The sequence below is a fragment of the Stylophora pistillata genome, chromosome 14 (genome assembly GCF_964205215.1).
Source record: "Stylophora pistillata chromosome 14, jaStyPist1.2, whole genome shotgun sequence".
Classification (NCBI taxonomy): Eukaryota; Metazoa; Cnidaria; class Anthozoa; order Scleractinia; family Pocilloporidae; genus Stylophora; species Stylophora pistillata.
This window is the reverse complement of record NC_142532.1, coordinates 21,189,879-21,217,749: the sequence shown is the minus strand read 5'-3', so window position 1 is coordinate 21,217,749 and position 27,871 is coordinate 21,189,879. Positions and strand designations below refer to the sequence as shown.

At 38.4% G+C, this 27,871-nt stretch overlaps 1 protein-coding gene across 2 annotated transcripts in view; it reads right to left on the bottom strand.

Moving 5' to 3' along the window:
* Nucleotides 1-2,465: 2,465 nt before the first annotated feature.
* LOC111330879 (uncharacterized) overlaps nt 2,466-27,871 on the bottom strand; it is a 32,415-nt gene continuing 7,009 nt past the window's right edge. For both annotated transcript variants that reach the window (XM_022935854.2, XM_022935855.2), the window contains exons 4-23: nt 26,614-26,766; nt 23,882-23,917; nt 23,687-23,762; nt 22,820-22,918; nt 22,437-22,540; nt 21,651-21,808; nt 21,451-21,557; nt 20,894-21,031; nt 19,779-19,870; nt 19,327-19,413; nt 19,053-19,111; nt 18,546-18,660; nt 17,922-18,059; nt 17,083-17,198; nt 16,426-16,686; nt 13,979-15,990; nt 10,272-10,360; nt 8,584-8,609; nt 5,420-5,498; nt 2,466-4,950 (exon numbers count right to left, since the gene is read on the bottom strand). In XM_022935854.2, the coding sequence (XP_022791589.2) occupies nt 4,801-4,950; nt 5,420-5,498; nt 8,584-8,609; nt 10,272-10,360; nt 13,979-15,990; nt 16,426-16,686; nt 17,083-17,198; nt 17,922-18,059; nt 18,546-18,660; nt 19,053-19,111; nt 19,327-19,413; nt 19,779-19,870; nt 20,894-21,031; nt 21,451-21,557; nt 21,651-21,808; nt 22,437-22,540; nt 22,820-22,918; nt 23,687-23,762; nt 23,882-23,917; nt 26,614-26,766 (4,095 nt within the window). In that variant the 3' untranslated portion in view covers nt 2,466-4,800. The remainder of the gene's footprint in view (nt 4,951-5,419; nt 5,499-8,583; nt 8,610-10,271; nt 10,361-13,978; nt 15,991-16,425; nt 16,687-17,082; nt 17,199-17,921; nt 18,060-18,545; nt 18,661-19,052; nt 19,112-19,326; nt 19,414-19,778; nt 19,871-20,893; nt 21,032-21,450; nt 21,558-21,650; nt 21,809-22,436; nt 22,541-22,819; nt 22,919-23,686; nt 23,763-23,881; nt 23,918-26,613; nt 26,767-27,871) is intronic.

Genomic DNA, 27,871 nt, shown 5'->3' with positions numbered 1-27,871 from the left:
ACCAAAAGCTCATGAACAAACTCCTATTGTTTTAATATTAATATTCAGAGAGTATTTTCTTGACCCTTAAAAGGGCTGTAGCTTTGAAACTTGCATAGAATACACAGCTAATCACGCTCTTTTCAACGAGCTAGAATCTGTCCAGGAATTCGCCTTTTTCGTGGAGAGATAAAGGCATGAGAAATATTCTATTTTTTCAACATTCACAGAGGATTTTCTCGGCCCACACTAGAGCTGTAGCTTTGACACTTACACACAATACACAGCTAATCACGTTTTTTTCAACAAGCTAGAGATTGTCCAGGAATTCCTCTTTTTCGAGTTTAAAGCTCGTTTTAGCTAGTGGCTCTTCCAGATTAACCGAAAGCCCATTTACGAATTTTTATTGCTTTAATATTCAGAGAAGATTTTCTCGGCCCACAAAAGAGCTGAAGCCTCGACATAATACATAACTAATCACACTCTTTCTTACGACCTATTCGTTGTCCAGAAATTCTCCTTTTTTGCAGAGAGATAAAGGTAGAAATAAAAAAATGTATGATTTTAATATTCAGATAGAATTTTCTCGGCCCACAAAATAATTCTAGCCTTGACACTTGCACACAATACACAGCTAATCATGGTCTTTCTAGCGAGCTATAAATTGAAAAGAACGTGATTGGCTGTGTATTGTGTGCAAGTTTCAAGCTTACAGCTCTTTTCTGGACTGTGAAAATCCTCTCTAAACATTAAAACAATGGAATTTTGCTCATGCGTTCATATCTCTGCGAAAAAGGAGAATTCCCGGACAATTTAAAGCTCGTTAGAAGGAGTATGTTGAGCTGTGTGTTGTGTGCAAGTGTCAAAGCTACAGCTCTATTGTGGGTCGAGAAGATACTGAATATTTAAACAATAGAAATTTGTTTATGAGCTTTTGGTTAATCTGCAAGAGCCACTAGCAAAAACAAGCTTTAACCTCGAAAGAGTGGAATTCCCGGACAAATTGTAGCTTGGTGAAAAGAACGTGATTAGCTGTGTATCGTGTGCAAGTGTCAAAGCTACAGCTTTGTTGAGAGCCGAGGAAATCCTCTCTGAATATGAAAACAATAGAAATGCATTAATGAGCTTTTTGTTTATCTGGTAGAACCCACAGCAAAAGGCTATTGTTTTGCTATTCAGAGAGGATTCGTAGATATATAGACGCATATAAAGGAATTCCTGGACAATTTATAGCTCGTTGGAAAGAGCGTGATTAGCTGTGTATTGTGTGCAAGTGTCAAAGCTACAGCTCCATTGTGGGCCGAGAAAATCCTCTCTGATTATGAAAACAATAAAATTCGTTAATGAGGTTTTGGTTAATATCGAAAGCGACTGGCTAAAACGAGCTTTAAACTCAAAAAAGAAAACTTCCAGGACAAATTATAGAATATTAAGTAATACAATTCTGCTCATGCTTTTGTATCTCTGCGAAAAAGGGGAACTCCTTGCCAATTCATAGCCCGTTAGAAAGAGCGTGATTAGCTGTGTATTGTGTGCAAGCCGTTCAAAGCTAATCAAAGCTCTTTTGTGGGTCGACAAAATCCTCTCTGAATATTAAAACAATAGAATTTTGTTTATGACATTGAAAGCTAGTTTTTGCCAGTGGTTCTTCCAGATTAACCAAAAGCTCATTAAAGAATTTCTAATCTTTCGATATTCAGTTTATATCTCTTCGAGAAAGAGGAACTCCTGGACAATTTATACCTCGTTAGAAAGAGCGTGATTAGCTGAGTATTGTGTGCAAGTGTCAAAGCTACAGCTCTTTTGTGGGCCGAGAATATTCTCTCTTAATATTAAAACGGTAGAATTTTGCTCATGCTTTTATCTCTCTGCGAAAAAGGAGAATTCCTGGACAACTTCAAATCTCTTCTGAATATTGAAACAAGAGAAATTTTTTAATGAGTTTGAAAACTTCTTTTAGCCATTGGTTCTAACAACTCACCAAAAGCTCATCAACAAATCTCTATTGTTTCAATATTCACACGTTTATATCTCCGTGAAAAGGATTTTGCAACAATTTGTATCTCAACAAAGTTACAGCTCTTTTGTGGGCCGAGAAAACCCCCTCTAAATATTGAAACAATAGCATTTTGTTAATGAGTTTGAACACCGGATTTCGCTCGCTGTTCCAACGTCTTAACAAAAGCTTAGTAACGAATTTTTGTTTCAATATTCATGTGTTTGTATCTTCGTGAAGAGGCGGAATTCTGGGACAAAATTTTTAGCTCGTTAGGAAGAGTTTGTTTACCTGTATATTTTGTGCAATTATGAAAGTCAGGGCTTTTTTGTGGACTTAGAAGATCCACTGTGTTTAATAGAAAGGGCTTGCAGAAAGTGATCTGGAAAGGCGGTGTGGGGAAAGGGGGGGAATGGGGGTAGAAGATAACGGACGAACACTGGTATCCTTTACTAAATGAAGATTGAGAATAAAGAACATCTGACGAAAGTTTCTACAAATTCTCTTTATTTTCTTTCCGGAAACTGTGTACAAGATGGTCATTTACTTAGAAACTTTACAAAATGCGACCCTCCGTTGAGTTTGCGAATCTTCGCTATCTTTCTTAGAAATTGCTAAGCTCCTTTTTCACCCACCCGAAATGCATGATCATTAAAGCCTAGTACTTCCTGAATTCAATCCATCATCAGGATCAGATATCTTTCAGAAATTATGAACAAAATGTTGGTCTGAAACTGATTCTCCCACTCGGTTTTCCAGCAAATGAAGGCAAGAGATAAAGATGACTTGATAAAAACTACCTTAAGAGAAAAATTAACACGAAGTCATTAAGCACCTTAGATATGACGTGAAGCTAACATAACAACAGTTTTCCCTGTGAAACATAAGCGCTGGACCAAAGTAAAAAATCTCCTTTGCAGCAGTGAACTTTTAACTGTAAATGAATTGGAGATTTAGTTATGTTGGCCTACCCCATTATCCGTTAACTAGACAGAACACTTAGATTGAACGTCACGAAACAAAAACTAGAGTAACTACGAAGGCCATTCAGAGAGGAAAATACCTTTAAAAAGCTAACGAGAAAGTAACAACAACCAAACTGCCTAAAGCGCGCGAAATCGCGGATAGCCAAGTCATGATTGCTTTAGTTCTACATGTGATTGGTTGACAGACTAGCGCGAAGAAAAGCAAAACCAAAGCAATTGGATTATTTGCGACACTCGATCGAAAATTGCTGTGATGCCTTACACGTTAATAAGGATTAGGATTTGGAGGAATGAAAGCTGCAAATACCTTCAATACAATTGGGTGAGCTTTCAGCACAAATGACACAATAAAAACAGTTTTAAAACCCCGAATTTTAAAATGTGACGAGTCATATCTTCTGTTATAAAATATGCCGAAAATCGCAAGGGAAATGGAACTATAAAATACTTGAAATCCAACGTTATAAATAGGATAGTTGTTATATTTAACAAACAATATATAAATGTTAAAAATAAAGACCAAATGTATATATATTATAATGCTGTATAGGTTATCGTAACAAGTATGTAGGTTATTTTGTGAAAATCGATCAGATTCCCAAGGCCAAAGAAAAACCATGAAAATGTCTAGACAGTGACGTAATCAGCTGTCGATAAGAGTAGTATTGACCAATGAATGGCTTGTTCACAGAACAAATCTGTTTGTGGTTAAATATTTCAATACCTTTAAATCTGATCATTTGCGAATCACTTCCCGACAAAAATTTAAAAATAAGCGCGACCTGAATAATCAATTTAATTTACTTTAATAACATATTCAATTCCCCAAACAAATCCAAAAGGAATTCTTTCCCGGACAAAGAATTTATTCCCAACGTCACCATGATTAACGAGAAAACAGACCAACCTTTACGACCTATTGAAACGAACCAATCACAATCGTCGTGAGATACCTGGGTTTAACAATAAAAAACTGACCAATCACATTTCACAAACCAGACTTGCACACAACTCTTGCGTTCAAGACGTCCAAACGTCAATCACTCTCACCGACAACAGTCCTTCTAGGAATACTGTACCCTCCTGTTCCATTAACCAGAAAAAGCCATCCAGTATAATTAGAATGAATTTTAAATACCAGCAAGAGCAAAAATTATTTAATTCAACCATAGGAAGAAAAGTACATGAAGTATAAACACGCAAAGGATTATATCAACCAAAAAAAACCAAGGTTGAGGATAAATATCAGAAATAAAGAACGAAGAAAGCATTGTAATTGAGAACCAGTCATTCTTTATCGCCTGGAAGGGAGGGGTCGGAGGATTTTTTTCTTTTTATCTTTTTTTTTGGGAGGGAGGGTCAAATGGTTTTCAGGGAGAACAGACGGGGATCAGTGGTCACTAACAGATTATAAAAGGGGGGACTATAAAAGATGAACGAGGATCATTAGAGCCTTAGGAGGGGGGGTCAGGTAAATTTTATGACACAACCAAAGTTCTCCGACTCATCCCTCCCCTCCCCAGTCAATAAAAAAATGAATGGTCCCTTAGATGACGCAGACAGCGGTCGTTTAAAATTGGACAACTACGTCGAAAACCAACCAATGAAAAATTTTGGAAATTTTTTACCTATATTACTTGCTTTTATATATCAAACGCTATGAAAATACAACATCTTACAGGCTATTTTACCAGTTAAATCTAAGATATTTATATAATAGCACCTTCCTCTTTCTCAACGTTAATTGTTTACTAATACTCTAAAAGGATGAACTCTACGAACGATGAAGGAACATTTAAAAATAGAAACTTATCCAACGAACAATTCATGGTGTCTGTATCACGTGTTACTTGGTTCAACTGACGTAAAAAACCACTCGGAAAATTTCCGAAGTTGGTGCGAGGCCGTCCGAAGATCTTCTTGAAGTCTTTTGTTTTCTTTCTGAAGTCTTCTTAATTCAACATCCACTCGATGTCTCTCTTCTCCTTCCTGTTCAAAATGAAACGAAAACAGATCAATAAGAATCACACGAACGAAAACGTAACTGGCAGCTGTTTTAGTTTGTCTCTGTATTCCTTTTCACGGGGACGGCGGAACTTATTTTCACATGAGGGGGGTTAAAAACGAGCGCCAGAGGCGCGAGGTTGTGGGGTAGATCTACCGCCATGCTCCCAGAAAATGTAGAAATCTAGAGGTTCAGAAATGTTATTTTCAACATTCTCCATGAGGTGATTTCTGTCGAAAAGTTTCCAACAGGTTTTGTATAGGGTTGTAGCTTTTTTAATCTTTTCGTTTTAGTTTTCTCTCTCTTTAGTTCTCTTCTACTCTTCATACGTACCTCACACTGAAACAAAATAACTTGCCGTCCTCCCAAAAATTGGTGGGGTGGAGGGAGGGGGGGGGGGGGGGGGGCTAAAGCAAAACTAAATATAAGTCTTTGCAACGGAAAATACTGTACCTTCATCAAGGCGTTTGACACAATTGCAAGTTTCATCTCAAGTTCTGCTTCCTTTCCGATACTCTCTCTAGTGAGCAAACTGAAATTGATAACAAAAAGTCAAAACACAATGAATATATGAAATTCATATATCTGAACTGCGGTTATAGAAACGTAATTGTGCACGATCCTCGCAGTAAAGAGCACTATTCAAGCAATAGTGAAAATCAGGCCTGTAGGGGATTCAAACCACTGACTTCTGCGATACTAATGCAGCGCTCTACCAATTGAGCTAACAAGCCAACTGGGAGCAGGTCATCAAATTAATCCGAAATAAACCCGTAAGGTGATAAATCAAACGCAACGAATATATGAAATTCATATATCCGAACTGCGGTTATAGAAACGTATTTGTTCACCAACCCCGCAGTAAACAGCACTATTTAAGCAATATTTTCTATAACCGCAGTTCAGATATATAAATTTCATATATTCGTTGTGTTTGATTTATCATCTTACGGGTTTAAGTCGGACTAATTGCATTACCTGCTCCCAGTTGCTTTGTTAGCTCCATCGGTACAGCGCTGCACTAGTATCGCAGAGGTCAGTGGATCGAATCCCGTACAGGCCTGAATTTTTTCAGGTCTGATTTTCACTATTGCTTAAGGTGGCTGAACACAGTTTTTGATACCTTTGTTTCTCTCACCATTTTCTCTAAAACTCTTGATCTCTCAATCGCCAAAACTGGCAGCAAACAAGTTAACAACACAAACTTTGTTTTTTTGATAGTTGGGCTGACGTATGTGCCGTTGCTATGGCGACATGAATAGATATAAACAGGCAATTAAAATCGGTCTTGTTTCTTTGTAGAAAATCTAGTCATTAGATTTTCTTTATAATTTGCATGCATCGAGCTTGTTGGTCCTCTTCCTTCCCTTTACTTTGGGACAGGCTTAATTAACCTGGTTGACTCTACCACTTGCCCAGGAGTTAAAATCGACAATAGACTTTCCGGCATGGTCTGTGCACATTGATTCAGTGAAGAAGCATTTCACACAAAAAGTTGGAGCATTAAAGAGAATGAACATTCTTCCTAATCAGTCACTCGAGGAAATTTATTTCAAATCTATTATTCCCAGCGTAACATATAGTATCTCTGGATGGGGAAATTGCTCACCCTCTGCAATGAATTCTCTGAACTCTATCCACGCAAGAGCTTCCCGCATTATAGACAACCGTCGCTGGATGATGATATCTGTCTCAGTAAATCAAATTGGCTACCCTTCTCTTACTTTTACAAAAAGTCTGTTCTTACGTCAATGCACAAAGTGTATTTTGAAACTTCGTGTCAATCTGTTCAAGAACTTTTCTCTAAAAAGACAACTTCTAGGTCAACTCGCTTTCCTAATCAATCTAATATTATTAGGTTTAAATCTCATACTGGAAGAAACACTTTACAGTAGAGAGGCCCTGTAATCTGGAATTTTTTAAATAGACTAGTTAAAGTGCCTGAAAATTGTAATTCCTATAAGCAGATATTAAAGAAACACACCAGGGACATTGCGGGGTATTCTTTTAGCAAGGAAGCGACTTGATCACCGCAAAAAAAGATGATTTTACATACTTTTAAGCATTTTAATTTCTGGCATTATATTAATATTTCATATAGGCTCTTGTAAATCTCAGTTTTTTTGCATGTAAATATATTGTGTTCTCCCTGTGCATAGCTTTTATTCTTTTGTTAATATCTTTTGTGTTTGTCAAATTTTGATTGTGTATAGTAGGTCCACATCAGCCCTTCGGCTGCCAAACAATCTCAACCTACTTACCAAATAAAGTTTACCTTACCTAACGATACTCACAAGTTAACACCATTTTGCTAATAATTTAACAGAGAGATCTTTAATTCTCCCTTGTTGAAGGTTCACTCGATTTTCTAGAATTTCCTTTGTTTAAAATCAATTTTTCTCAATACTCTAGTTACTTATTTCCTAAGGTATTTTCGTGCCAAATTTCGTGAAATTCTAAGGAGTGGTTCTCAGGAAATAGGCATATTTCCGAGAAAGCAATTTTCCATTCGATCGCAATTTTTTTACTTACTACGCATGCACTGCATTTAACTGGGTTCTTTCGGTAACGACGAAAAAGCTGAGAATTGCTGGGTTCTTTGCACCGTTAACTTTTCTAACATATCTTTGTAATAAAAGATAAAAGCCCTCAATACACTGCGCCAACTATAGAGAAAAATAGCACAGATAGTGCGGGTACGTGTTGGGTAAATAAAATGACCGCTCTATTGACGGCATGTTTGTTTTTTGCAATCCCTGGTGCGCACGCTGAATTGCATCAGCAAAAGCGCGCGCAAAAACTGTGTTCAGCCACCTTAAATTGTGCTCTTTACTGCGAGGATCGTGTACAAATAAGTTTTTAAAAAGTCAAAAGCAATTAAACAGAAATTCCTTCACTACAGACTCAGGGCTCGACACTAACTCTTCAACTTACTAGCCAAGTGGCTAGTGACATCTTAAATTTTACGACAATTTCAGTTTATTTACTAAGCAAACTGGTTAGTGGAAATCGAAAACCACTAGCCTAAACTAAATTTCTACTAGTTTGTGGCTAGTTGGCTACCATTAGTGTCGAGCCCTGGCGGTTGACATTTTGAGAGCCGAGGTCCGCAAAGGACAATACAGAAGAAGTACTATATTGAAAATGTTGGAGGAGAAAACTATTGTAAAAAATTCTCGATCAAACTCAGCGGAAAAGAACCTGGTAATGTAGAGTTATAAGCAGTACCAAGCTAAGCAAAGATTTCACTCAGAAAAAAAGTTTCTGACAGAACTAAACATTTACAGTTAGCTGGGCCACGCCTCAATGACTTAAGGATGAAAACAGCTTACTTCAATCAGATTCCTCAAAGGAAAGAAGACCCTGCGAAAATGAGTGAGGCTTCGTAGCTCAGTTGGAAATAGCACCAAACTAGTATTTGGGAAGCACTGATTCGAATCCCGCCGAAGCCTGACTTTCTTTTATTTTTTTGGTTCTTCAGGCTTCTTTCCTGCAATTACTTAAATTAATGACCCTTACACGTACAAGGGTCATTGCCTTACTTGAGTTTAATGGAAATAGCCAAGGTAACTTAAAGGAATACTTTAGAAGAACAAACAAGTCCACACAAGACTCACCTTTCACCAGAATTGCCTTTGGCGCTCTGTAAGAAGACCAAACAAACAAGTCATCAAAGTTGTCGTGATTTGAATTGCAAGGTATGTGCTAAAACCAGGAACACCGGAACAACAACAACATTTATTTATACCACAAAGAAATAAGATAAGAAACATTAAGAAACTATATATTTAGCGCCTGCTTCTAGCTTCTAAGCTCTTTCGTGTTACGTGGGTAAACAAATTACATCTACATTTTATTTTTTTACATCGTCAAATTCGGTGTTCCGGGGATGTTCCGGTGTTACGTGGTGTTCCGGGGTGTTCCGGGGTGTTCCAGTGTTCCATGGTGTTCCGGTGTTCCGGTGTTCTGGTGTTCCTAATTTTAGTACATGCCGAATTGCAATAACTCTTTCAATTCGTTTTACTGTGAGCAAGCAACGACATCACAAACTAAGCATTTGACCGTGACGAAAACATAACTGGTTAGTCGAATAAAAATTCAAGCGTTAGCAAGTGAGTTAAGTATGTGTGGCCGTCCACAATCAAATACAGTTTACGTAGCGAAATGCTTGCCGCTGCACTACCGAAGAATGATAAAAATGATCTAATTAAAATAATTCAAAAGTTTACATTCTTGTTTTCTAATTAGTGAATTTGATGAGGCTTTCAAAGCTTTTAGCTTGTAGACAAAACTTAAGAAGATAAACTTAAAATTAAAAAAAAAATTGAGTAGAACTGCAAGTTTCTCTAACGTGACGCATTGTGAACAAAGTTTTTCTGCTATACGTGAAGGTTAAAACTAATGTTCTTTCGGTGTTTAAATATGGCGGAGTCAAAATTCCTTATAGCTTTCACTGGGCATTATTTTGAAGTATTTAACTATTGTCTTTCTACCCCATTAACAATCTCTTGATCTCAAGATAAGACAACATTCAAACTTGTAAATCTAACGTTCTTCGATAGTTTCTTCAAAATCAAAATGAAATATAGCTTTATTAAGCAGAAGATTCTAGGTGACAGTTAACAATCAAGTAAGAACATTGGCAGATGTATTCAGGAACCAACTGTTGTTGAGAAGGAAAATTGTATATTTAACTAGCTGTATATTTAGGTACATGACTCATACACGCCTGAAGCGATAGAATGAGGATGGCAAGGATAAGAAACACACCAAGCCAAAGCATTTAATGATACAATTTGCTGTTTTGGTCGCAACAGTGCGTTCAATTTTCTCCAATTTAACCTGAATGCTTCTAAGCCAACTTGAGCTAAAATTTGTTCCACTCAAATTAATCAGTATTCTTTTTCTTATCTGTCTCCTGCAAACCTGATTTGAGCAAATTGGAATATAGCTGAAGTTAAAGCCCGCCATTCGACAAAAGGAGATATTCTAACCATCGCTATACACAACGTTCAGTAACCTTATCAAACGGTGAAGCAATGCACACAAATAACAACATCAATTTGTTTCAGTTGCTTAAAACTGGACAAAAATAGTGTAACGGTCACTGTTGATGAGGAGGGAAATTTACGATTAGATCTTTCACAAATCTTTTGCTCCACAATCGTAAATGACAATGCTCGTAAAGCAGTTTAATATGGAATATTTAGTGCCGTTCTTCCTTCATCAACTCAATCAGTTTAAACGTTATGTAAACATTCCAAAACTGGGATTTTCACAAACGGAAATGAAACGTTTCACTAACCGGTGCGGCGAATATTCTTTCATCAAAGCTGTGTCTCCTGGGCACAACAGGGATGTAAAACTTGTGGGGTCCATGTGAGCGACCACGGCCTGAAAATCAACAAGAAAAACAATATTAACAAAGGTTCAATCAGTTACGTTTGAACGTTAGTTACGACAGCTCACCAGCATCGGCCGACGACGGCCGTACGTTTGTTCGCCAGAGGATTCGGACAGGTTTGGGAGGCAGAGAGTCGGAGACAGGCATGGGAAGGAAGACTATGAACTAAAAATGACTGACAGCCGTTCACGAGGCACCATTGTTGTACATATCAGAACGTGGTGCTCGTCATAATGAAGGCTGTAGGTTCGGTTATTACGCTACAGTGCATCCATTCAGATAAACTGTGGGCGGTCGCAAGTTCATTAAACGATTGCACCTGACGTTTCTAGAGAACGAGTGGATCATGCAAATTGCTGAACCCTCTTGAGTAGCTCTCCTCTCTTTAACGCTTTAAGTAACAATCTCCTGACATGATTTGGATATATCAACAAAGTTGAGATGTAAATTGGCCACCGTAACGATAACAAAAGCTGACGTTTCGAGCGTTAGCCCTTCGTCGGAGCTCCGACGAAGGATATATCAACTTTGTTGATATATCCTTTGGATATATCAACTTTGTTGATATATCCAAATTATTTCGTTACTCCCACCGACGCAGCCCCAAACAGTTTCTTTCGAAACTATCAGCCTTTATTCCTGACATGATTGATGAGGTCGGTCACTCATTATAACTGAGGTTAAAAACTTCTGAACGTGTTAGGAGAAATTGGACATTTATCAAACTTGGTTCTTGATCCGACGATTCATAGTTATTAATCGAAAATATTGATCTCATTTTTTAACATGATTAAATTATATTCACACTTAACCCTTGAAGTTTGAGTTCCAAAGTTACATTATCTGACCGATGAGCAAACCTGGTGGAGAATAGCTTGGAAAAATGTTTGTAAGAGGGCAGTTCTCAGGGAAAGAAACTTAACAAGCACTTGAAGTGTTGGGAATGAACTGACTGAACCACGCCTGTATGTTCAGGCAAAATGGAGCATTTCAACAAAAATAACCACACAAAACAAGAACTAAGTTTCCAACAACTGACAAGTGCTTTTTTTAATTTTTAGCGCAAAGTTGAGTCTGTATTTTCACATTTCTTACTATTTATCCACTTGGATGATTAGACCTTCTGCTGTCTCCTCTGTTGTAAATTGCCTATTTTCTATGGGTTTTTTTCAAACTTCAACTTACTTGTCACGAAAGAGGTTCTTTGAAAGAATGAAAGGAATAGTTTCCCGTGTACCGCGATATTTTTGGATCTGAGATTATAGAAAACCGAAAAGTGTCGCTTTTCTCAGGAAGTCACGCACAGAACAGGTTCAAAGTTATGCTCTTCACCTATGTTGACAAGAATAACTTATAGAAAGATGATAGCATCGAAACAAAAATGTCATACATATTGGACCGCTACAATTTTAATGACAAAAATTTATCAAAGTGAAAAGAAATATTAAAACAATGAATAAAAAACATTATTTCAAGAATTATTGATGGGTATTCTTTCGAATTATTTTCTTACAGTCTTCGAGAAACACATCTTTAACTGAAACAGCTTCCGTTGTAAATTTTACTTTACCAACACACGCACCACTTCCGGTGTAAAGTGACAAGCCCTAAGAAGGTCACCAGGGGTTGATGTCCTCTATCAGCGTCAGCTACATTTAGCTATTATGTTTTACGATAAACAGAAGGCAACCGAGACACGTCAGTAGTAAGTAAATGAAAGCGTCTGACTTCCTCGTACAACCCAAACATCACACAACGCTCGCGGAGGGAACTGACAAATCGTAGGGGAAGCAATGAAATTAATAGATTAAGCTGCATAAATGTCTTCTTAAACCACTTTGACTTCATCGTTAATTATCACGATCAAGATTAAAACAGCGAAATAAGAGCACTTAATGATCGAGCAGGACAGGTAAACCTTTCAGTGTGGGGCAAAACATAAACATCACGCAAAGAAAACATTGATAAGCAAATGTAAATGGGTAACATAACTAAGACAAAAAATAAACTCTAAAAAAATATAACCGTGCCAAGTCAAGAGGCCAAAACAATGCCGATAGCAACACAAAGTCCGCGTCCTAATGTTGTCTGAAACAAATCGACCAGGAAATTTACGTACGCGTCGTGACAGTACAGTAGAGCATGCAGGAAGCGTTTTTCACAGTAGGAAAGGAAGGAAACTGCACGCACATGCCGGTTATCTCTGTCAATATGAGAGCAGTCAGCGACTTCGCCCCGCGCCGAAGCTATACAACCAACTGAACACTTTATCAGATTTACATTAGCACTTGGTTAAAATCGGACTCGAACATGAAAACGTTCCACCGTCAGAACAAAACAAAATCATGATTACAGCGAAACTAGAGGTTCCGTCTCCTTGCTATTAGCTCATTCAAGAATTTCTTTCCAATTTGGAGTAAAATGATCGCGGGCAACTTATCTTCCGACGATTCATAGTTCAAGAAATGGTTTCGTACTGTAAATCTCGTACAGTGAGGCGATGAAAGCGTAAAAACTGCATGGATTGGTTATTCAGATATTGAACGGAAATATCTACGAGCCACAAGTAGTATCTCAGACACTAATTCGAAGGATCAGTGAAATTCCACGACAAGATTAGTTTCTTTCAACAAAAAATGCAATTAACGATGCACAAAGCTTGTAAATTCAGCACAAATTCGAGTCAAAATGTCATGTAAACAATTTCGCTGGCTTCTTTGTTCCTAGTTTAATTAATCAAATACGACAAAACACAGGCCAACTAAAAGGTCTCTACCGAAAAACAAAAGCAATTCATTTTTTCTCAACAATCTGTCGACGTTAGGAAGAAACAGAATTGAATTCTTTGTTTGTGGATTGCTATTCACTGAGGCTTGGAGCTGTGATTACTTCACGCGACTGTATCTGGCTCTAGTGAACTTTACCCGCTTAAAGCTCGCATCACTTAGCCAAAAGAGATCGAAAATAGACATCTATGGTTCCTTACCCAAATTTTTTGGATATTGTAGCTGCTGACATGATTTTGAAACTCCAAAAATAGTCCTTAAATCCCATTTTCTCTTGCCCGCAGTTCGATCTGATTTCCCCGCATTCATGACACAGTTAACGAAACCGAATGCGGCTTCACGCGGCATCTGACTTGTCATTTAAGCCGTCACGCCAACTCCAACAGAAATTAATATTCACAGGTTATTTTTGGCGCTTACTTAACACAAACAACTCGCCTTAGAGTCTTCAGACCATGACATAAAGGAACAATGACATGAGATGTATCACAAGGAAAGCGGCTGCCTTAATAATAATTATAAAAGTTAATTATATTTCGCTCTTATCAAATCCTCCAGAGTAATTTCTACCAAGCTTTGAACACCCAAATGTAAAGAGTACGCACCAAAAGCACGCAAAAAAATTCAAGCTGAAATTCACTATAGAAGCACATCACTAAAAAAGAAGGAAAAAAAATTAATGAAATTCGAACTATACCATACATTATCCCCTCTTATTCCTGATTATCCCCCCTTTCCACACCTTTCCCTATTTTTCCACCCCCTCCACCACCTCCAACCCCAACAGTTCCTGCGTCCCCTCCCCCACGACCTGACACTTACCAGGTGCCTTTATTCTGCTAAGCGACTTCTCCTTATCCTTCCTGTCTCGTTCTTTCTCCTCCCTGGCAACCGACGACTGATGATGGAGCAAATCAGAAGCGCGCGTCAGTGAGTGCAACACATCTTCAGCTATGACAAGGGACGATCCTTTGTCGTATTTGACGGCTTTAGCCGCATGCAACAGCCGCGAGGTCTGATCCACGATAGAATCATTGGGTTCCTCGCTTGCGCTCATTTTAATCTTGGTAATGCGTGCTCCTTTGAGATGCGATGAGTGCGAGTGGGAATGCGAGCGATGGCTCCGCATAGCGCGCGAGTCATTTGCTCCTGTCTCCAACTCGCGCGGGAGGCTCTTCGACTTTTTGTTGTTATCGGGTGTGAAGAGAAGCTTTTCAACTACGGATGGACTGGCATCGATGGCATCTCCACTTCGTGAAAATCGATTATTACGTCCTTCATCTGATGAATCTGAGTTTCCACCATTAGCAGCAGCCATCTGTTTGGAAGCATGCCTCTGTCGCCGGCTCGATCTCTGACGGGGTACTGTTTGACTTTTTTCCGGCGTCTGACCACTCGAACTCGTAGAACTTGTCAGGCGGATTTTTCGTTCAGAGCGTACCACCGGTTTGGTTGCTCGGTAACTATCTGGAGTACGAATTATTTTGATATTTGGCGATTCAGGAGCAGATTTCTTCCGCCTCAAATAATGATCGCCTTTCCCCGCTCCATCCCCACCGTCCCTCTCTAGAGAGTTCTTCGCACTATCATCCTGCGAGGTCTGCCGCGCTTTGGGTAATTTTTCGCCATTTAACCTTCTCGCCCCATCAGCCGGCGTACTTCTGCTCTTAGCATGGTAAACTTTGATCCCCTCTACGTTGTGGCTTTCGAGTGATTGCCTGTGATTTTCCAAGCGTTCTATAAGCAGGTTCCTAGCGGCTATTCGCGCTTCGTATTCAGATTTCTTTGCGGCTTCTTTCTTGACTTCAACCGATGTCGGTGACGCTTCGACTACAGTGGTTGTCCTGCTTTTAATCACATTATGAGGTAGATCTCCTTCGCTCTTTCTCTGGTTCATTCTGTCTTGCTCCCTGCTGGCTTCTTTTGACAGTCGTTTCAGAATATTTCCAGGAGATTCTTCATCATCACTGCTCCTGTATCGATTCAGTGAATCCCCCGACTGTACACGACGAGTCAGGTGAATGTCCTGCATGGAACTGGAAGGACTCCGGTCTCCGTGTTTCCCTCGCATGCTGTTGTTCCGCTCCAGGCTTCCAGTTCCGTTCGCGATCATGTCAGGTGTTTTGAAACCAAACGCGCGTTCAATCTGATCGACGGTGTCAGACATGGAGGCTTCGCTTAAGTCTTCGTAGCTTTGTTTTTGTTTGTAAGTATTGACAGTGGTAATCACAGCTCCAAGACTTGTTTCTTTAAAAGGCAAAGCAGCAGCTTGCATCACCTCACCATTGGAGACATCTAGTTCACGCGCTTTGTTATTTGGCGTTGATGCTGATGATTCAATGTTCACACGAACAGTACCATAACTGTCCGCTGGCAGTCTCGCATCTTGTGCACTTCCCTCTAACCTAATAGGCGTGTTGCTATCCCCTTGACCGTTCAGGACCACTCTGCGATGTCTCTGTGAAGTACTTCCAAATATGGGGGTCTCTGGAGTGCGCGGAGACGCTGGCGGAGATGAGGGTCCGCTGGCGATGGCATATAATGTGCCTGAAGCAGTATGGGCCTTTAATGTCACACCAACGGGCTTGGCTGGCCGTGGATCTGAATCTTGTGCTAAATGCCCGCTCCATTTTGGTGCAAGGTGTGCTTCAGAAGTAGCCTGGTGTCTAGTGTCTCTAGGGGTAATACTTGTCACAGTGTATGAAGCCCCGTATGAAGCACCTTGTTGTCGTGATGTTTCGTGAAGCGTTGACGTGCTGCCGCTGACAGACGAGGCTGAGCTCGCACCAGGCGACAACGGTGGGTCGGGAGGACGGAAGCCTGAGTATGTAGCTCTGAGAGAGGAAAAAATAAGTTTGAGTGAGGACATCTTCAACAGAACGCCTTGAACCATGGAAACAATACGATTTAAAAGATATTATCATGGACGTATTAAAAGCGAGCGACGACCACCGAGAAACATGCAAAGTTTGCTTTCCCTCCTCCACACTTGACCGTGAACTGAAAGTGGTATCTCTGAAATTCAGGATACTTACCAGTTCACGATTTAAAGAAGCACTTTCTCTACAGCAATTAGATGTGATACAAGGAAAGGAAAGTAGAGCAAGAAAGACTGTGTACGATAAAAGTAAGAACCAGTCGGTTGACACCTATAATGCGTCGGCCATCCAATGAGTTACACAGTAACATTGTAGGTTGTATGATGAAACATTTTCCAAGACAATTAAACCTCAAAACACATCATAACAGCGTGACTATTTCAATCTTACCCGCCATCCATAGAGGTCGCATTATTCGAGCGCATGATCCATGGACTCTCCTTCCCTTTCACATCGTGCTTGGAGGCCGAACCTTTTGACGGCTGCTTTCTGCCAGTGTCAGGGGCTGATATGGATGAAGAAGAGGCTGCCGAGTGATCACGTGATTCACCTTCCTCCGCTACTGAAGACGCACTACCGAATGACGACATGGTCGTGACCGAGGTACGACTGGAAGAGCTCCAGTAAGAACCAGTGTTCGGCTGGATACCCCTGGGGTAAAAAAATATATATATATTGAGTCACACATACCCCTTGGTTAAGAAAAGAAAGATGGCGAGCTGCTATGCTTGCCTATGGTAACATGAATCTAAGGTGAGTCACAATGTACCCCTGGTGTAAGAAAACCGCACGGTATTAAAACAACATGTGGTAGGTCACTACACAGCTCTGGGGTAAGAAATAGATAGGGTGTTCATGTGTCTCTGCATACCCACATGGGGTTGACCCCTGGGGTAATAACAACACGACGGGAGTCACTAGATACCCCTGGGTTACTATCAACGCGGGTTGAGTCATAAATAACCCTGTAAACAGCTGGAAACAGGGGGAACATAACAAAACACTTCAGTTTTGTTATGTTCCCCCTAGACAACTAGTAATACGCACTTTCTTGGGTTTCCATTCGGGAAAGGAGGCACTATCACAGCCGTCACTGAACCTGGCTTACGTAAGATGTCAATCATCTGATCATGACTCAGTGTAGCTACTATCATCCCGTTGATCTGCATAAATAATAATTAACAATATACCAATGTATTACTAACGTAAACGCAGAATATAGCAGTTCATTGCAAAAACTGTATGAAAATAATAAATAAGGACCTTGCTGTAAGAGTAAATGTACATTAAATTAAGCATCAATCAACACCTTGTTAACCTATAAAAATTACTTTAATAAGCTTTTACAATCAGATATGTAAGTTTGCGTTTCTTTACTTAACCGCCTCCCGGTTAGCTCAATGTACAGAGCCCCGGCCGGACCAACACTCAAGGTCTTAAAATAATTGAGAAGATTAAGCTGCCTTTCTATAACATCAAGAAATGGTTTAGATATTCTAGTCTTCACGGATAGGGACGAATAAATGGAGGTCGCGTCTCCTGCAGAGTTAGGGGTAGGAGACGTTAATTTCCCACGCACAAGAAATAAACTGATTACTGTGTGATGGATGTCCTCCCCTGGGGGGGGATGGGGAGGAGGGGGGTTGTTATCTTGCGTTTCATACATGAGCCTCTGGCTCGGGCAATATGGGTAACCATGCCCCACGTAAAGACATTAAACTTTGATTACTATTACTATTTACTATTCATTACAAAGAATAAATTTCATATTCTCGCAACGTGGGAAAGTCCACATTGTAAATGCTCTCCCTTTCAAGAAAATACTAACGAACCTCTTTCACAAAATTATTATGTGTACAATACATTGTATATCCTCTTCCACAAACCTCCACAAGCCTGCATCCTTGTCTTAGCCCGGCCTGCCAGGCAAATCCAGAAGGTTCGACATCTGCAATGAGGCCTTCAAACTGTACATGGAATCCTAACTGACCCATGCCATTTCGCCGCAAAGTCATCGTTTGAGTCTAAAAGTAATAAAAATCAACTCTTACACGTAGGTTGCATTTTTATCTCCAATTTGCCCCGCTGGGTTGGTAAAAGGAAAGGTCTGTTTTATAACGAGATACGGTTTGGGTTACTGGGTTACTGGGCAGGTTTACTGACGCAGTTGAGGTCTCTGCAGCTTGTTGTTGAACAACTGGACCGTTAATCCAGTGAAGTTCAAGTTAAAATTTTAATGAATGACTTTGACATCTTTTTGACCAACACTTGTCTTGTGAAAAATAATTTTATATGTAAAGGTATCTGCTCTCCATCAACTGTAATCGGTTTCGTTTTAAACCCATTGCCCTGTAGAACCACCTCCAAACACAAAGGGAAATAACATATAAAACAATTGTCCTAGCTAGTAAAAAATGACACTCCCTTAAACTTCTGTAGTTTGTCAATAATCGTGGAAGGCTCTAACAGCCCATTTCTGACATTTGAGCGCAACAAACATACTGCTTTACCTGACAACCAATAGAGATCTCTTCCAGTCGTCTGACAATCTCTGGGATATCATCTGAATCAGGGGTTGGAATATTCAACACCAGGCAATAACCACTGCCATAAAACACTTTGATGCTGTCAAACAAAGGTACATATATTAAAAAGACAGAAGAAAATATAATGAAATGTGAAAAAACCTACCTGTAGAAGGATTGTACCAACCTTTTACACCCAAATACACTGTACATTTCCTAAGGTGTTGACATGAAGAATTTGTTTCACAATCATGAGATCCATTTTCTTTTACTTTCATGACCTTAATTTTGATTCAGGAGTGATATTGTACAGAAAAATTAGATACCAGTCCCCCTTTAGAGATTAAGATTAGATACCAGTCCCCCTTAAGGGTTGAGAGATTAAAGATAACATCTTAAACAAAGACTCCAACTTGTACATTTACATGTAGACACTTCAATTTACTTCACATGTAAAGAAAGACAAGAGGCTTTGTTGCCAAAAATGAATACCTTTGTGATAAGGAAGTCCACCCTATAACTGACTTAGCTGGAATGCTAAATAGCACTTCCTGAAAGGAAATAAATAAATAAAGAATAACCGGATGAGATGAATGAGATAAATGAAGCATTTGCACTGATTAACAGCAGAGCAAGGTTGTGATTCTTTGTGAAAAATGATAGAAGTGTGACATGTAAATCTCTCTTGTTGACCAAAATTCTCAACAAGTCAGTGCCTCCTTAACAATCAAACTATACCACATGAAGGTTCTCCTTGATCACTTACTTTGCTCGAGGAGTGAATGAGTACCAGAGTCTCTGCAGAGATTCCCATCTTACACTCAATCATAGAGGCATTCCTGTAATCTTCAACCTGCAATTGACACACATGTGCACATCCTTAACTCTTTACACCCTCCATGAGTCGGTACCCATATTCCCCATACTGTTTTCAATACATTTCCTAAAGTGCTCATGAGAAAATTGTGTTTAACAATCAAGTGCTTGTTCAGTTGATGATCATTCCCTTTATTTTATGACGGTGACGTGTGATGGCCAAGGCAGAAAAATGGGCCCAGGTCCTCTACATTGCGAGTCAAACATGCTGCTGACCACTCAACCATGCTCGTCTCATGTCTTCCAAAATGAGTTCATATAATTTTCGCCATTAAATACTGCTACATGTACACAGTCGATACACACACAACATTATTTTCTGAAGATATTTTATGCATCTACCTGTACATTCCAAACCAATGCTCCTCTGGAGACTTTTTCAGGAGAAATGGGAGGATGAACTTTCTCCTTCTTCTTAGTTGATCTCAAGATTCCTATGAAAAAAAAAAATGATGACTTCACAAAAAGTTAATAGAAATCCGAAGTAAAAAAAGATGTGGTGTTCTAATTTGCTTTTTTTGTATGCCTGTGTTTCAAGTCTCTGTTAACCCTTTAAATTCTGAGATCAGATTGTTACTTCTCCCTTCTACAGTATAGCTGATGCACATTTTTTTTTTATTTATAGTTGCAAGAAATTGGTGTTAGATCAAGATAAAATAACGTCTACCTGATTAGCAGGGGTTTCATTAATTTTTTCAGCAGGAGGGCAACTGGTTTTCACAGGCGGGCAAAACTTTTTGAACTAAACTTCTTTATAAGATAAACCTTCCTCCAGATTGTTAAACCAGGTGGGCAAAACCGTCCTTACAACCAGTCAATTTGGCCGGTGCCCAGCGCTTAATGAAACCCCTGGATTAGTTTAAATATTTTTTAATATGCTTGCTGGATAATGAATGGATATCTGGGCTCGACACTAACTTTTCAACCTACTAGCCAAGTGGTTAGTGACAACTTAGATGTTACAACAATTTCAGTTTGTTTACTAGCCAAACTGGCTAGTGGAAATAAAAAACCACTAACCAAAACTGAATTTCTACTAGTCTGCGGCTAGTTGGCTACCATTAGTGTCGAGCCCTGGATATAATATGGAAAGGTTACATGTCAATCACTCCTAGAAGTTGTAAAATGTACAAGTTTAATTATCAGTCAAATCTGTGCCCTTTGATTAGTCACTTAGTTCTGAAGGCCCTTGACCCAGAAATCTGACTTTCCAGCTCTGGGCTTTCACAAAAGCATTGTACTGTTGATTCCACCATTATTTTATTTCATAACTCTGCACCTTGGTCACAGAATCAATCAAAGATTTTAAAACAATTAAACCTCAGCTGCACCAGCTTTGCAATCATCAATTTTGAGTATTATTTAATCAAGGAAATTTTCCCTAAATTTAACTGTTGTCCACTACTCTTTATAGGTCATGACTGATTCCTTCTCACATGAGGTACAGTGTACCATACCTTTTCCTTTGGCCCCGGTTTCTAGTGTGGTATTCGTGACAAAATTTGTAGCCAGATCTTTTAGGTATTCGTGTCTTGTTCTTCTGGCCATAGCACTGAACTTCTCAGACTTGTGGGCAGCATTTTCTGCATTTATGACTGCCATTGCAAAAATTATACATTAAAAAAACTTGAATTTTTTTTTTCAGAAAAATTAAGGTATACTTTCATTGCCCAATTTTTTAGAACATGTTAAAATTGAGCAAAATACAATAGACATCCCACAGTCTTATGCTTGAGTCAACTATTTAGGGCTTGTGGGCTTTTACAATTGATTAAACTCTTTATACTTTTGAGGAGACAGAAAATTACAAAGTTATCCTATGTGTAATCTCAGTATGTAATCTCAATTCATTATTTAAAAATCTGTGAATGTAAAGGAGTTAACATTGTTCAAATAATCCTTGGAATATAAAAACTATAATATTATAATTATAGTTTCCACTTTTATTTTTCCTTTTAAGGTATTGCCATAAGAATTTCATAACTTTTGATGCTGCAGACTAAAATAATCCTACCTTTTGTCAAAAGGAAGTCTGCAAAGGCCTTTGTCTTTCCAAACTTTGCTCCAGCAGGAATATTAGGCCCAAATGGAGGAACATCCTTTGAACGGCTAACAGCAACCCTTGGTACAGAAAGGAATGCATATGTAGTTACAAACCATATATCGATTGTGTTCTTTGGTTTCCTATAATTAGAAAAATATCAACAAAAATACCTGTAGTATGTGTTGTCTGAGCAAGGATTGAAAACTCTGACCACAATAAAAACATGTTGGAAATGAGATCTGATGTTCTTTGGGGTAAATGGAAGAGCACCAGGTTCTTGGAACACAATGGTCACAATGTCGTTTCCAATATGTCTCTTCCTCAGAAGCTGCAAAACAAGAAGACAAAGATTTAAGACATCATAATTATATAAAAATTGTTGTCCAATGTCACCAAGGTTGACATAAATCTAAAATGTTTGGTTGATCATGAATATTGGTTGTGTTAACACAAAACATAAGCAAACTTAACCTAGTAAAGGACAGACAAGTACTGTAGATAACATCACCATTAACAACATTTTACTTTTATAATTATCATATCAAACAAATCAAATCGATGTTGCCATGGGTCTATACACCGAATGCAAATATGGTGTCCAATTTGAATTGCCATTGTTCTGGACTCAATAGCCTTGTCTTCACGAAAGGATTATTACATGTGTGAGAGGCTAGTGAGTCCAGAACAATGACAACTCAAATTGGTCGCCATATTTGCATTCGGTGTATTCAGTAATAAATCACAGAATGAGTCAAAATGTGGTAAGAGTGTCAGTGACACACTTGTGCCTTCTGTGCCACTTTCTTTGTTCTTTCGACCTTTGTGTCAGTGACACGCTTGTGCCTTGTGTGCCACTTTATTTGTTCTTTCGACCTTTTGATGTCACTTGTGATCCACTACCAAAAAGATGCACAGCAAAATGGAGTCTTATTGTTAAATACATGTGCCTGCATTACCTGCTGTCTGTTGTTTGGAGTCCAAGGCAAAAGGGTTGATACATGAAACATAATTTCGCGTCCTTGGAACTGTGTGTACACTGAAGATTCCCCAGTGGAGTCATCTGCCAGGCAAAAATGAACAGTTAGCTACCAACTCTGTAGACCCTAAGATCAGTATGCCTATTCTCTATACTGATTTCTATATTATTTCGTAAGGTGCTGACAAAGAGAATTTATTTAACAATCAAGAGCTCATCTAGTTGGTGATCATTTCCTTTATTCTTTTGACCTTAATGTGTGATTTAGGGGTGATATTGTAAGAAGAATTTAGATCCTTATCACTCTTAAGGGTCAAGGGGTTCTAAAAAAAAAAGGACAACTTCACTCATTGTAAGACTTACTTCTGTTATCCAACTGGGCTCTATAACCTTCAAATCCTTTTAAAGCAATCCTTTCCCCAATCAAGTCAAGAAATTCTTCAAAAGCTGGACCTGATGTTTCTATGGAATGAAGACAACCAAAATGTGATAAACCAATAAGATATAAAATAATAATTGACACCTGCTGTGCTGCGCACTGTGATCATTCAGGTTGCCATGGAGAGAAGAACAACAATTTCTGCATCTACATCTTCTGTACCTTTGGAGTTACACTATTAAGTCATGAATTCCATTAGCCTTCATTTGGCATTCATTATAAGCTTGAGTTAAAATAAACATTATTATTATTATCATCTTCCTATAAAATATCATTAACACCACATTACTTTCTCTTTACATAAACTTGCCTCTTTTCCCTTAGCTTTTTGAGGATCAATAGGATGTTTCACAAACTTTCAAACACCAATTTACGAGGTTTCAAAGCCAGACATTTTGAGTGTTAGCCCTTCATCAGTGCAAAAGGGCTTAGGCTCAAACAAGAGCTTTGAAACTTTTTACGGTGGCCATGCAGCTTTTCTTTATCAACTCAGTAGGCCACTTTCAATTTACTACAATTCAAACTTGGCTCCAAGGCTTGGGGGAATAAAACAAAAGAAATCACATCAAGGTTGAGAGATGAATAATAAATTTCTTTTGTTTTATTCCTCCTTGCCTCAGAGCCATGTTAGAATCTTAATTTATTGAAAATGGCTTGTTAATAAAAACAAAAGTTACCTCACCATACTCTCTTTAGAAACTCACCCCCCTTTCTTCAAACACAATAGCCAGCCTTGTGTTTTCCACAAATAAAATTTCACAGAATTTCTCTTAATTTACAGTATAACTCACGGTTATTATACATCTCCTCTTCTGTACTCTGGCCATCTTTTGCATATAACACACCAACTTTAAACTGATTGGTCATCTGAAAAAAACAAACAAACATACAAAATATTATGCAATTAAGTCAGACAATTGCTGAATAAAGCCACTCCTTAAAATACAAACAGTAGGTGATTAAATTTCTTACAACATAAATCTCACCCCTTGTTCATCAAGTTTCATGAGCTGTTCTGGAACCTGAAAAAAAAAAAGATAGAATATATCAATCACTCATTTCTGTTGCCACTTGTAAACCAGTGGCCATAATCATTTTATTATGTCACAACCAAGTCCACCCAGTCATTTGAGCAAGTTGGATGATAATATAACCCTTGAATAACCACTACATTTGAAGCCTAAAAAATTAAATAAGCACCACTGTACTTATTCAAGTAAATTTGGAATAACTGATTATAGAGACACCAGTTCATGTGAGCCAACAGCCTCCAAAAACAGCATTTGAGCAACTAAAACTGGCTTCCTACAGGAATGAAATTATTTAGTAAATAACTTCCTTAAGTACCTCAGCTCATAATGCGTGCACCCGAGATAATTATTGTCTGAAAAATGAACATTTCACTGAGAAGCAAAGCTTCATGGGCAAATGCAAAATTTTGAGGACAATGTCTCATCTGAAGACATTATCAGCTACATAAAATCAGGCCAGAAGGGGGTTTATTTATTTCAAAAACCCTCTTATTAATCTCTGTATCCAAGGTTGAAAGCAACTCTTGTTAACTTTTAAATACTTTCTGGTGCAGCATTTGAGATCAGCTTTTTCATGTAACTACCACTGGACTCCACAAAAATGAAAAATAATAAAGATGAAAAAGTAAAACTCTTGGACTAGCTTTCACCCAATGGCTCTGCTTCTCTTAGACAGAAAATATGGGTGAAGAAATTAATGTCAACAGGTAAACAAGGGTTATGGTGTGATAACTGTCCCATGAATTTGTATCACATGACAGCTGTAACACAGGAGGATTTTAAAGAACAAGGCTTACATCAAGATACCCATAACAAGAACTGTAGCCAATCAGAATATTTAATAATTATTCGCTGAAGGCAAAGTGAATATTGGTGATTATTATCCAACTACACCTAGACGAGTAGAAATAACGCCATAGACGAGTACAAATATCACGCGGTATTTGTACTCGTCTACTGTAGTACCGGTTAAACAGGTTTTCTCGCATCACGCAAGCGAAGAATTGGATTGTAGTTACGAAAAAAAAAAAAGCAAATGGCGGACAATTTGAATCATATTTCAGACGACGAAGAGTCAGAATGGCTGGCAAATATAGATCCAAGTTCATTAGATGAATTGAACGAAGAAAAACAGCTTGACGACCAGAAAATTTCTTCATTTAATGAAGAAAATAGAAACAGCAGCACAACAACGCGCCAATTCCGTTCCTCTTCGCATACTTCTGTCACGCATTCCCCATAAATAAACATCCGCGAAATTCGCCCGCACTGAAATAACAGTTTGGCATGTTGGATAATAAATAACTTATTAGACGTTTTGTTGTGTAGTATCGCTGAGTATTTTTACTCATTATTTCTATTTTGACTCGCCCTACGGGCTCGTCAAAATACAGCACAACTCGTAAAAATACTCAGCAATACTACACAACAAAACGTCCAATAAGATATATATATTCCCCAAGACAAAGTCGAGGGGAGTATTCACCAATATTCATGAGCCTGAGGCGAATAATTGTTTTAGTATAATTACTCACTGTGATTATAGAAATGAGCGAAGGAATGTTAAATTTTATTTGTCATTGTCATGTGTCAGTGAACAACTGAGCAAGAGCCGCTCGCATGGACAACAGACTATTTCTCTTGTAAAAAGTCCTGTCTTTCCTCCTGACTGAGATGTAAAATTTTAACAAACATTTATTTATCTCATTGACCTCCATTGCCTCAAAGTCAGTGGTAAATTCGGTTTGTTGTTGAAACCATTCTATTAAGTAAACATTAAAGTGTTGCAAAAATTTAATGTAGTTATTTTGATTTATTCCTGCATGTCGACATACGCAAAATTTTCATGGGAATTTAAATGGTTTCTTTGTTACATTTAGCACAATTTTCATACCTTACCTTTGAAGATTGTCATTCCGAATTTTGTGGCATGTTTGGTATTCCTCGGAATGGCATTTTCTTTCATTAAATTAATTTCCTCTTCAGACACATCAACAAAGTGCGAGGCGGCCATTTTGAAAATTTGTCCTCCCACTATAATCGCCTTGCCGGAGGTGATTATAATGAAATATGACGCCATTCTCGGCCAATAAGAGCGCAAGAATTTCTATAAGCACCGGAGTAATTATACTAATATCCCCTTATGTATGGTCCCCAGGGAAAGAATTAGTTTTGTTTTCCCAAGAATCCTGACGTTTCCCTTGACTTCATCTCAGGAAACATCAGGACTCGAGAGAAAACAAAACTAACTAGTTTCCTGAGGGACCATATATTAATTGCTTTGTTATATATTTAGACTTTCCCTTAAACACCCATATAGCAAAAACATGCTGTTATATTTGCCCCACGGGCAACAACCGCACAATTATATCCTGGTCGGGATATATTTGAATTTGATCAGGGACCAGTGAACAAGAACCACCTATCACAGTGCTCATTTTGTTGCGTGAAAGTCTAGGTATATCACAATAATCCATATTTTCATCATTATTTAACCAAGAGAGTATTTAAGAAGAGCCACAGGGTGCAATTCATCCCTATTGGGATGAAAAAACTGTTGTAATTTATAGTATACTACAAAATTCCTGGTTTGCTCCCAGTGAAACTTTACTATAAGATCCCTGTTGAAAAATTCCTGCAAAAACTCTGATAGACTCTGTCATGTATCTTCCAGTTGAGCACTATACCTTTATACCAGGTTGTGCCATCCTTAGGGCAGTTAACTGTAACTCTGGAATCACATGTTCAAGGATGTCTTTAGCTGGGAGGGCACGTGCAGCACCATGTCTTGAAGTTGATGGAATAGCTTCCTCTAAAATACTTCCTCTAAGTGTTGTTAACTACAAAGTTGTCAAAAATAAATGATTAATCACTAATCATCAATCATTCATTCAACAATTAATGTACTCAAAAAATACTGTATCAAAATAATGTTCAATCGCTAATTGCAAAAAATTCTTTATTGGTTTAGACAAGCTTTACTGAAGGAAGCCTGGGTTAATCCCTTATACAGAACAAAAATTAATACTTTCACTACCAGAAGCAATTTACACACTGCAAATCTTTTAATAAACTCCCCCTCTTTGGAGGGAGAAATTTATTATGCCTCCCCGTCAAAAAACAAAAATTCAAAATAAAACTCCATGTCAGATAAATTTATTCAAGTACTGTTATTTTAGTTTGTCATTTAAAATTGATTATGGTGACCGATTGACTGATTGATATTATCATGTTGGCATCAATAGAAAACAGTATCCAGAAATTACAGAGCAATGCTAAAAATATAACAGGGCTAAACAAGGTCCATTGAGAGAGTTAGATCCTAAAATTAAATTCTTTGTTGAGTTCTAAATTAAGCCCACCTCCAGTAATTTGGATATATCAACAAAGTTGAAATGGTAAATTGGCCACCGTTACGATTACAAAAGCTGACGTTTCAAGCGTTAGCCCTTTGTTGGAGCGAAGTAAGCCCCCCCTCTCATATGCCGCCACCCCCCCAAAGTACCTAAAATAAATAAGTGCCCCCCCCCCCCCCCGGGACTTATTAGAGGATTTATGGTACAACTTTTCCCTACAATATCTCTACATCATCCAGCACACAGGTGATGAGAATATTCAAACCTATCAGGTAGAGCTTAATTGTTATCTTGATCTACCACTAAATTCTCTTAGTATAATTTCAAAGCTGAGAAAAGAGTTTCCAGCAATCTGATTGGTCGAGCGGTTCCCTATATGACGCTATATAAACCGCTCCACTCGGTTTATATAAAATGTTAAAATAAAAAGTTAATAAATGTTACTAAAAATTAATGTTATGATTTGTGACCTCTCACGCGAAAACGTACACTAACGGCTATCCGTTCGAAGGCGTTTTGCCGTTCACTTGCCGTTCACCAGCCGTTCAAAAAAATTTGCATCCGTTCGCACGGCCAGAGTTATCCGTTC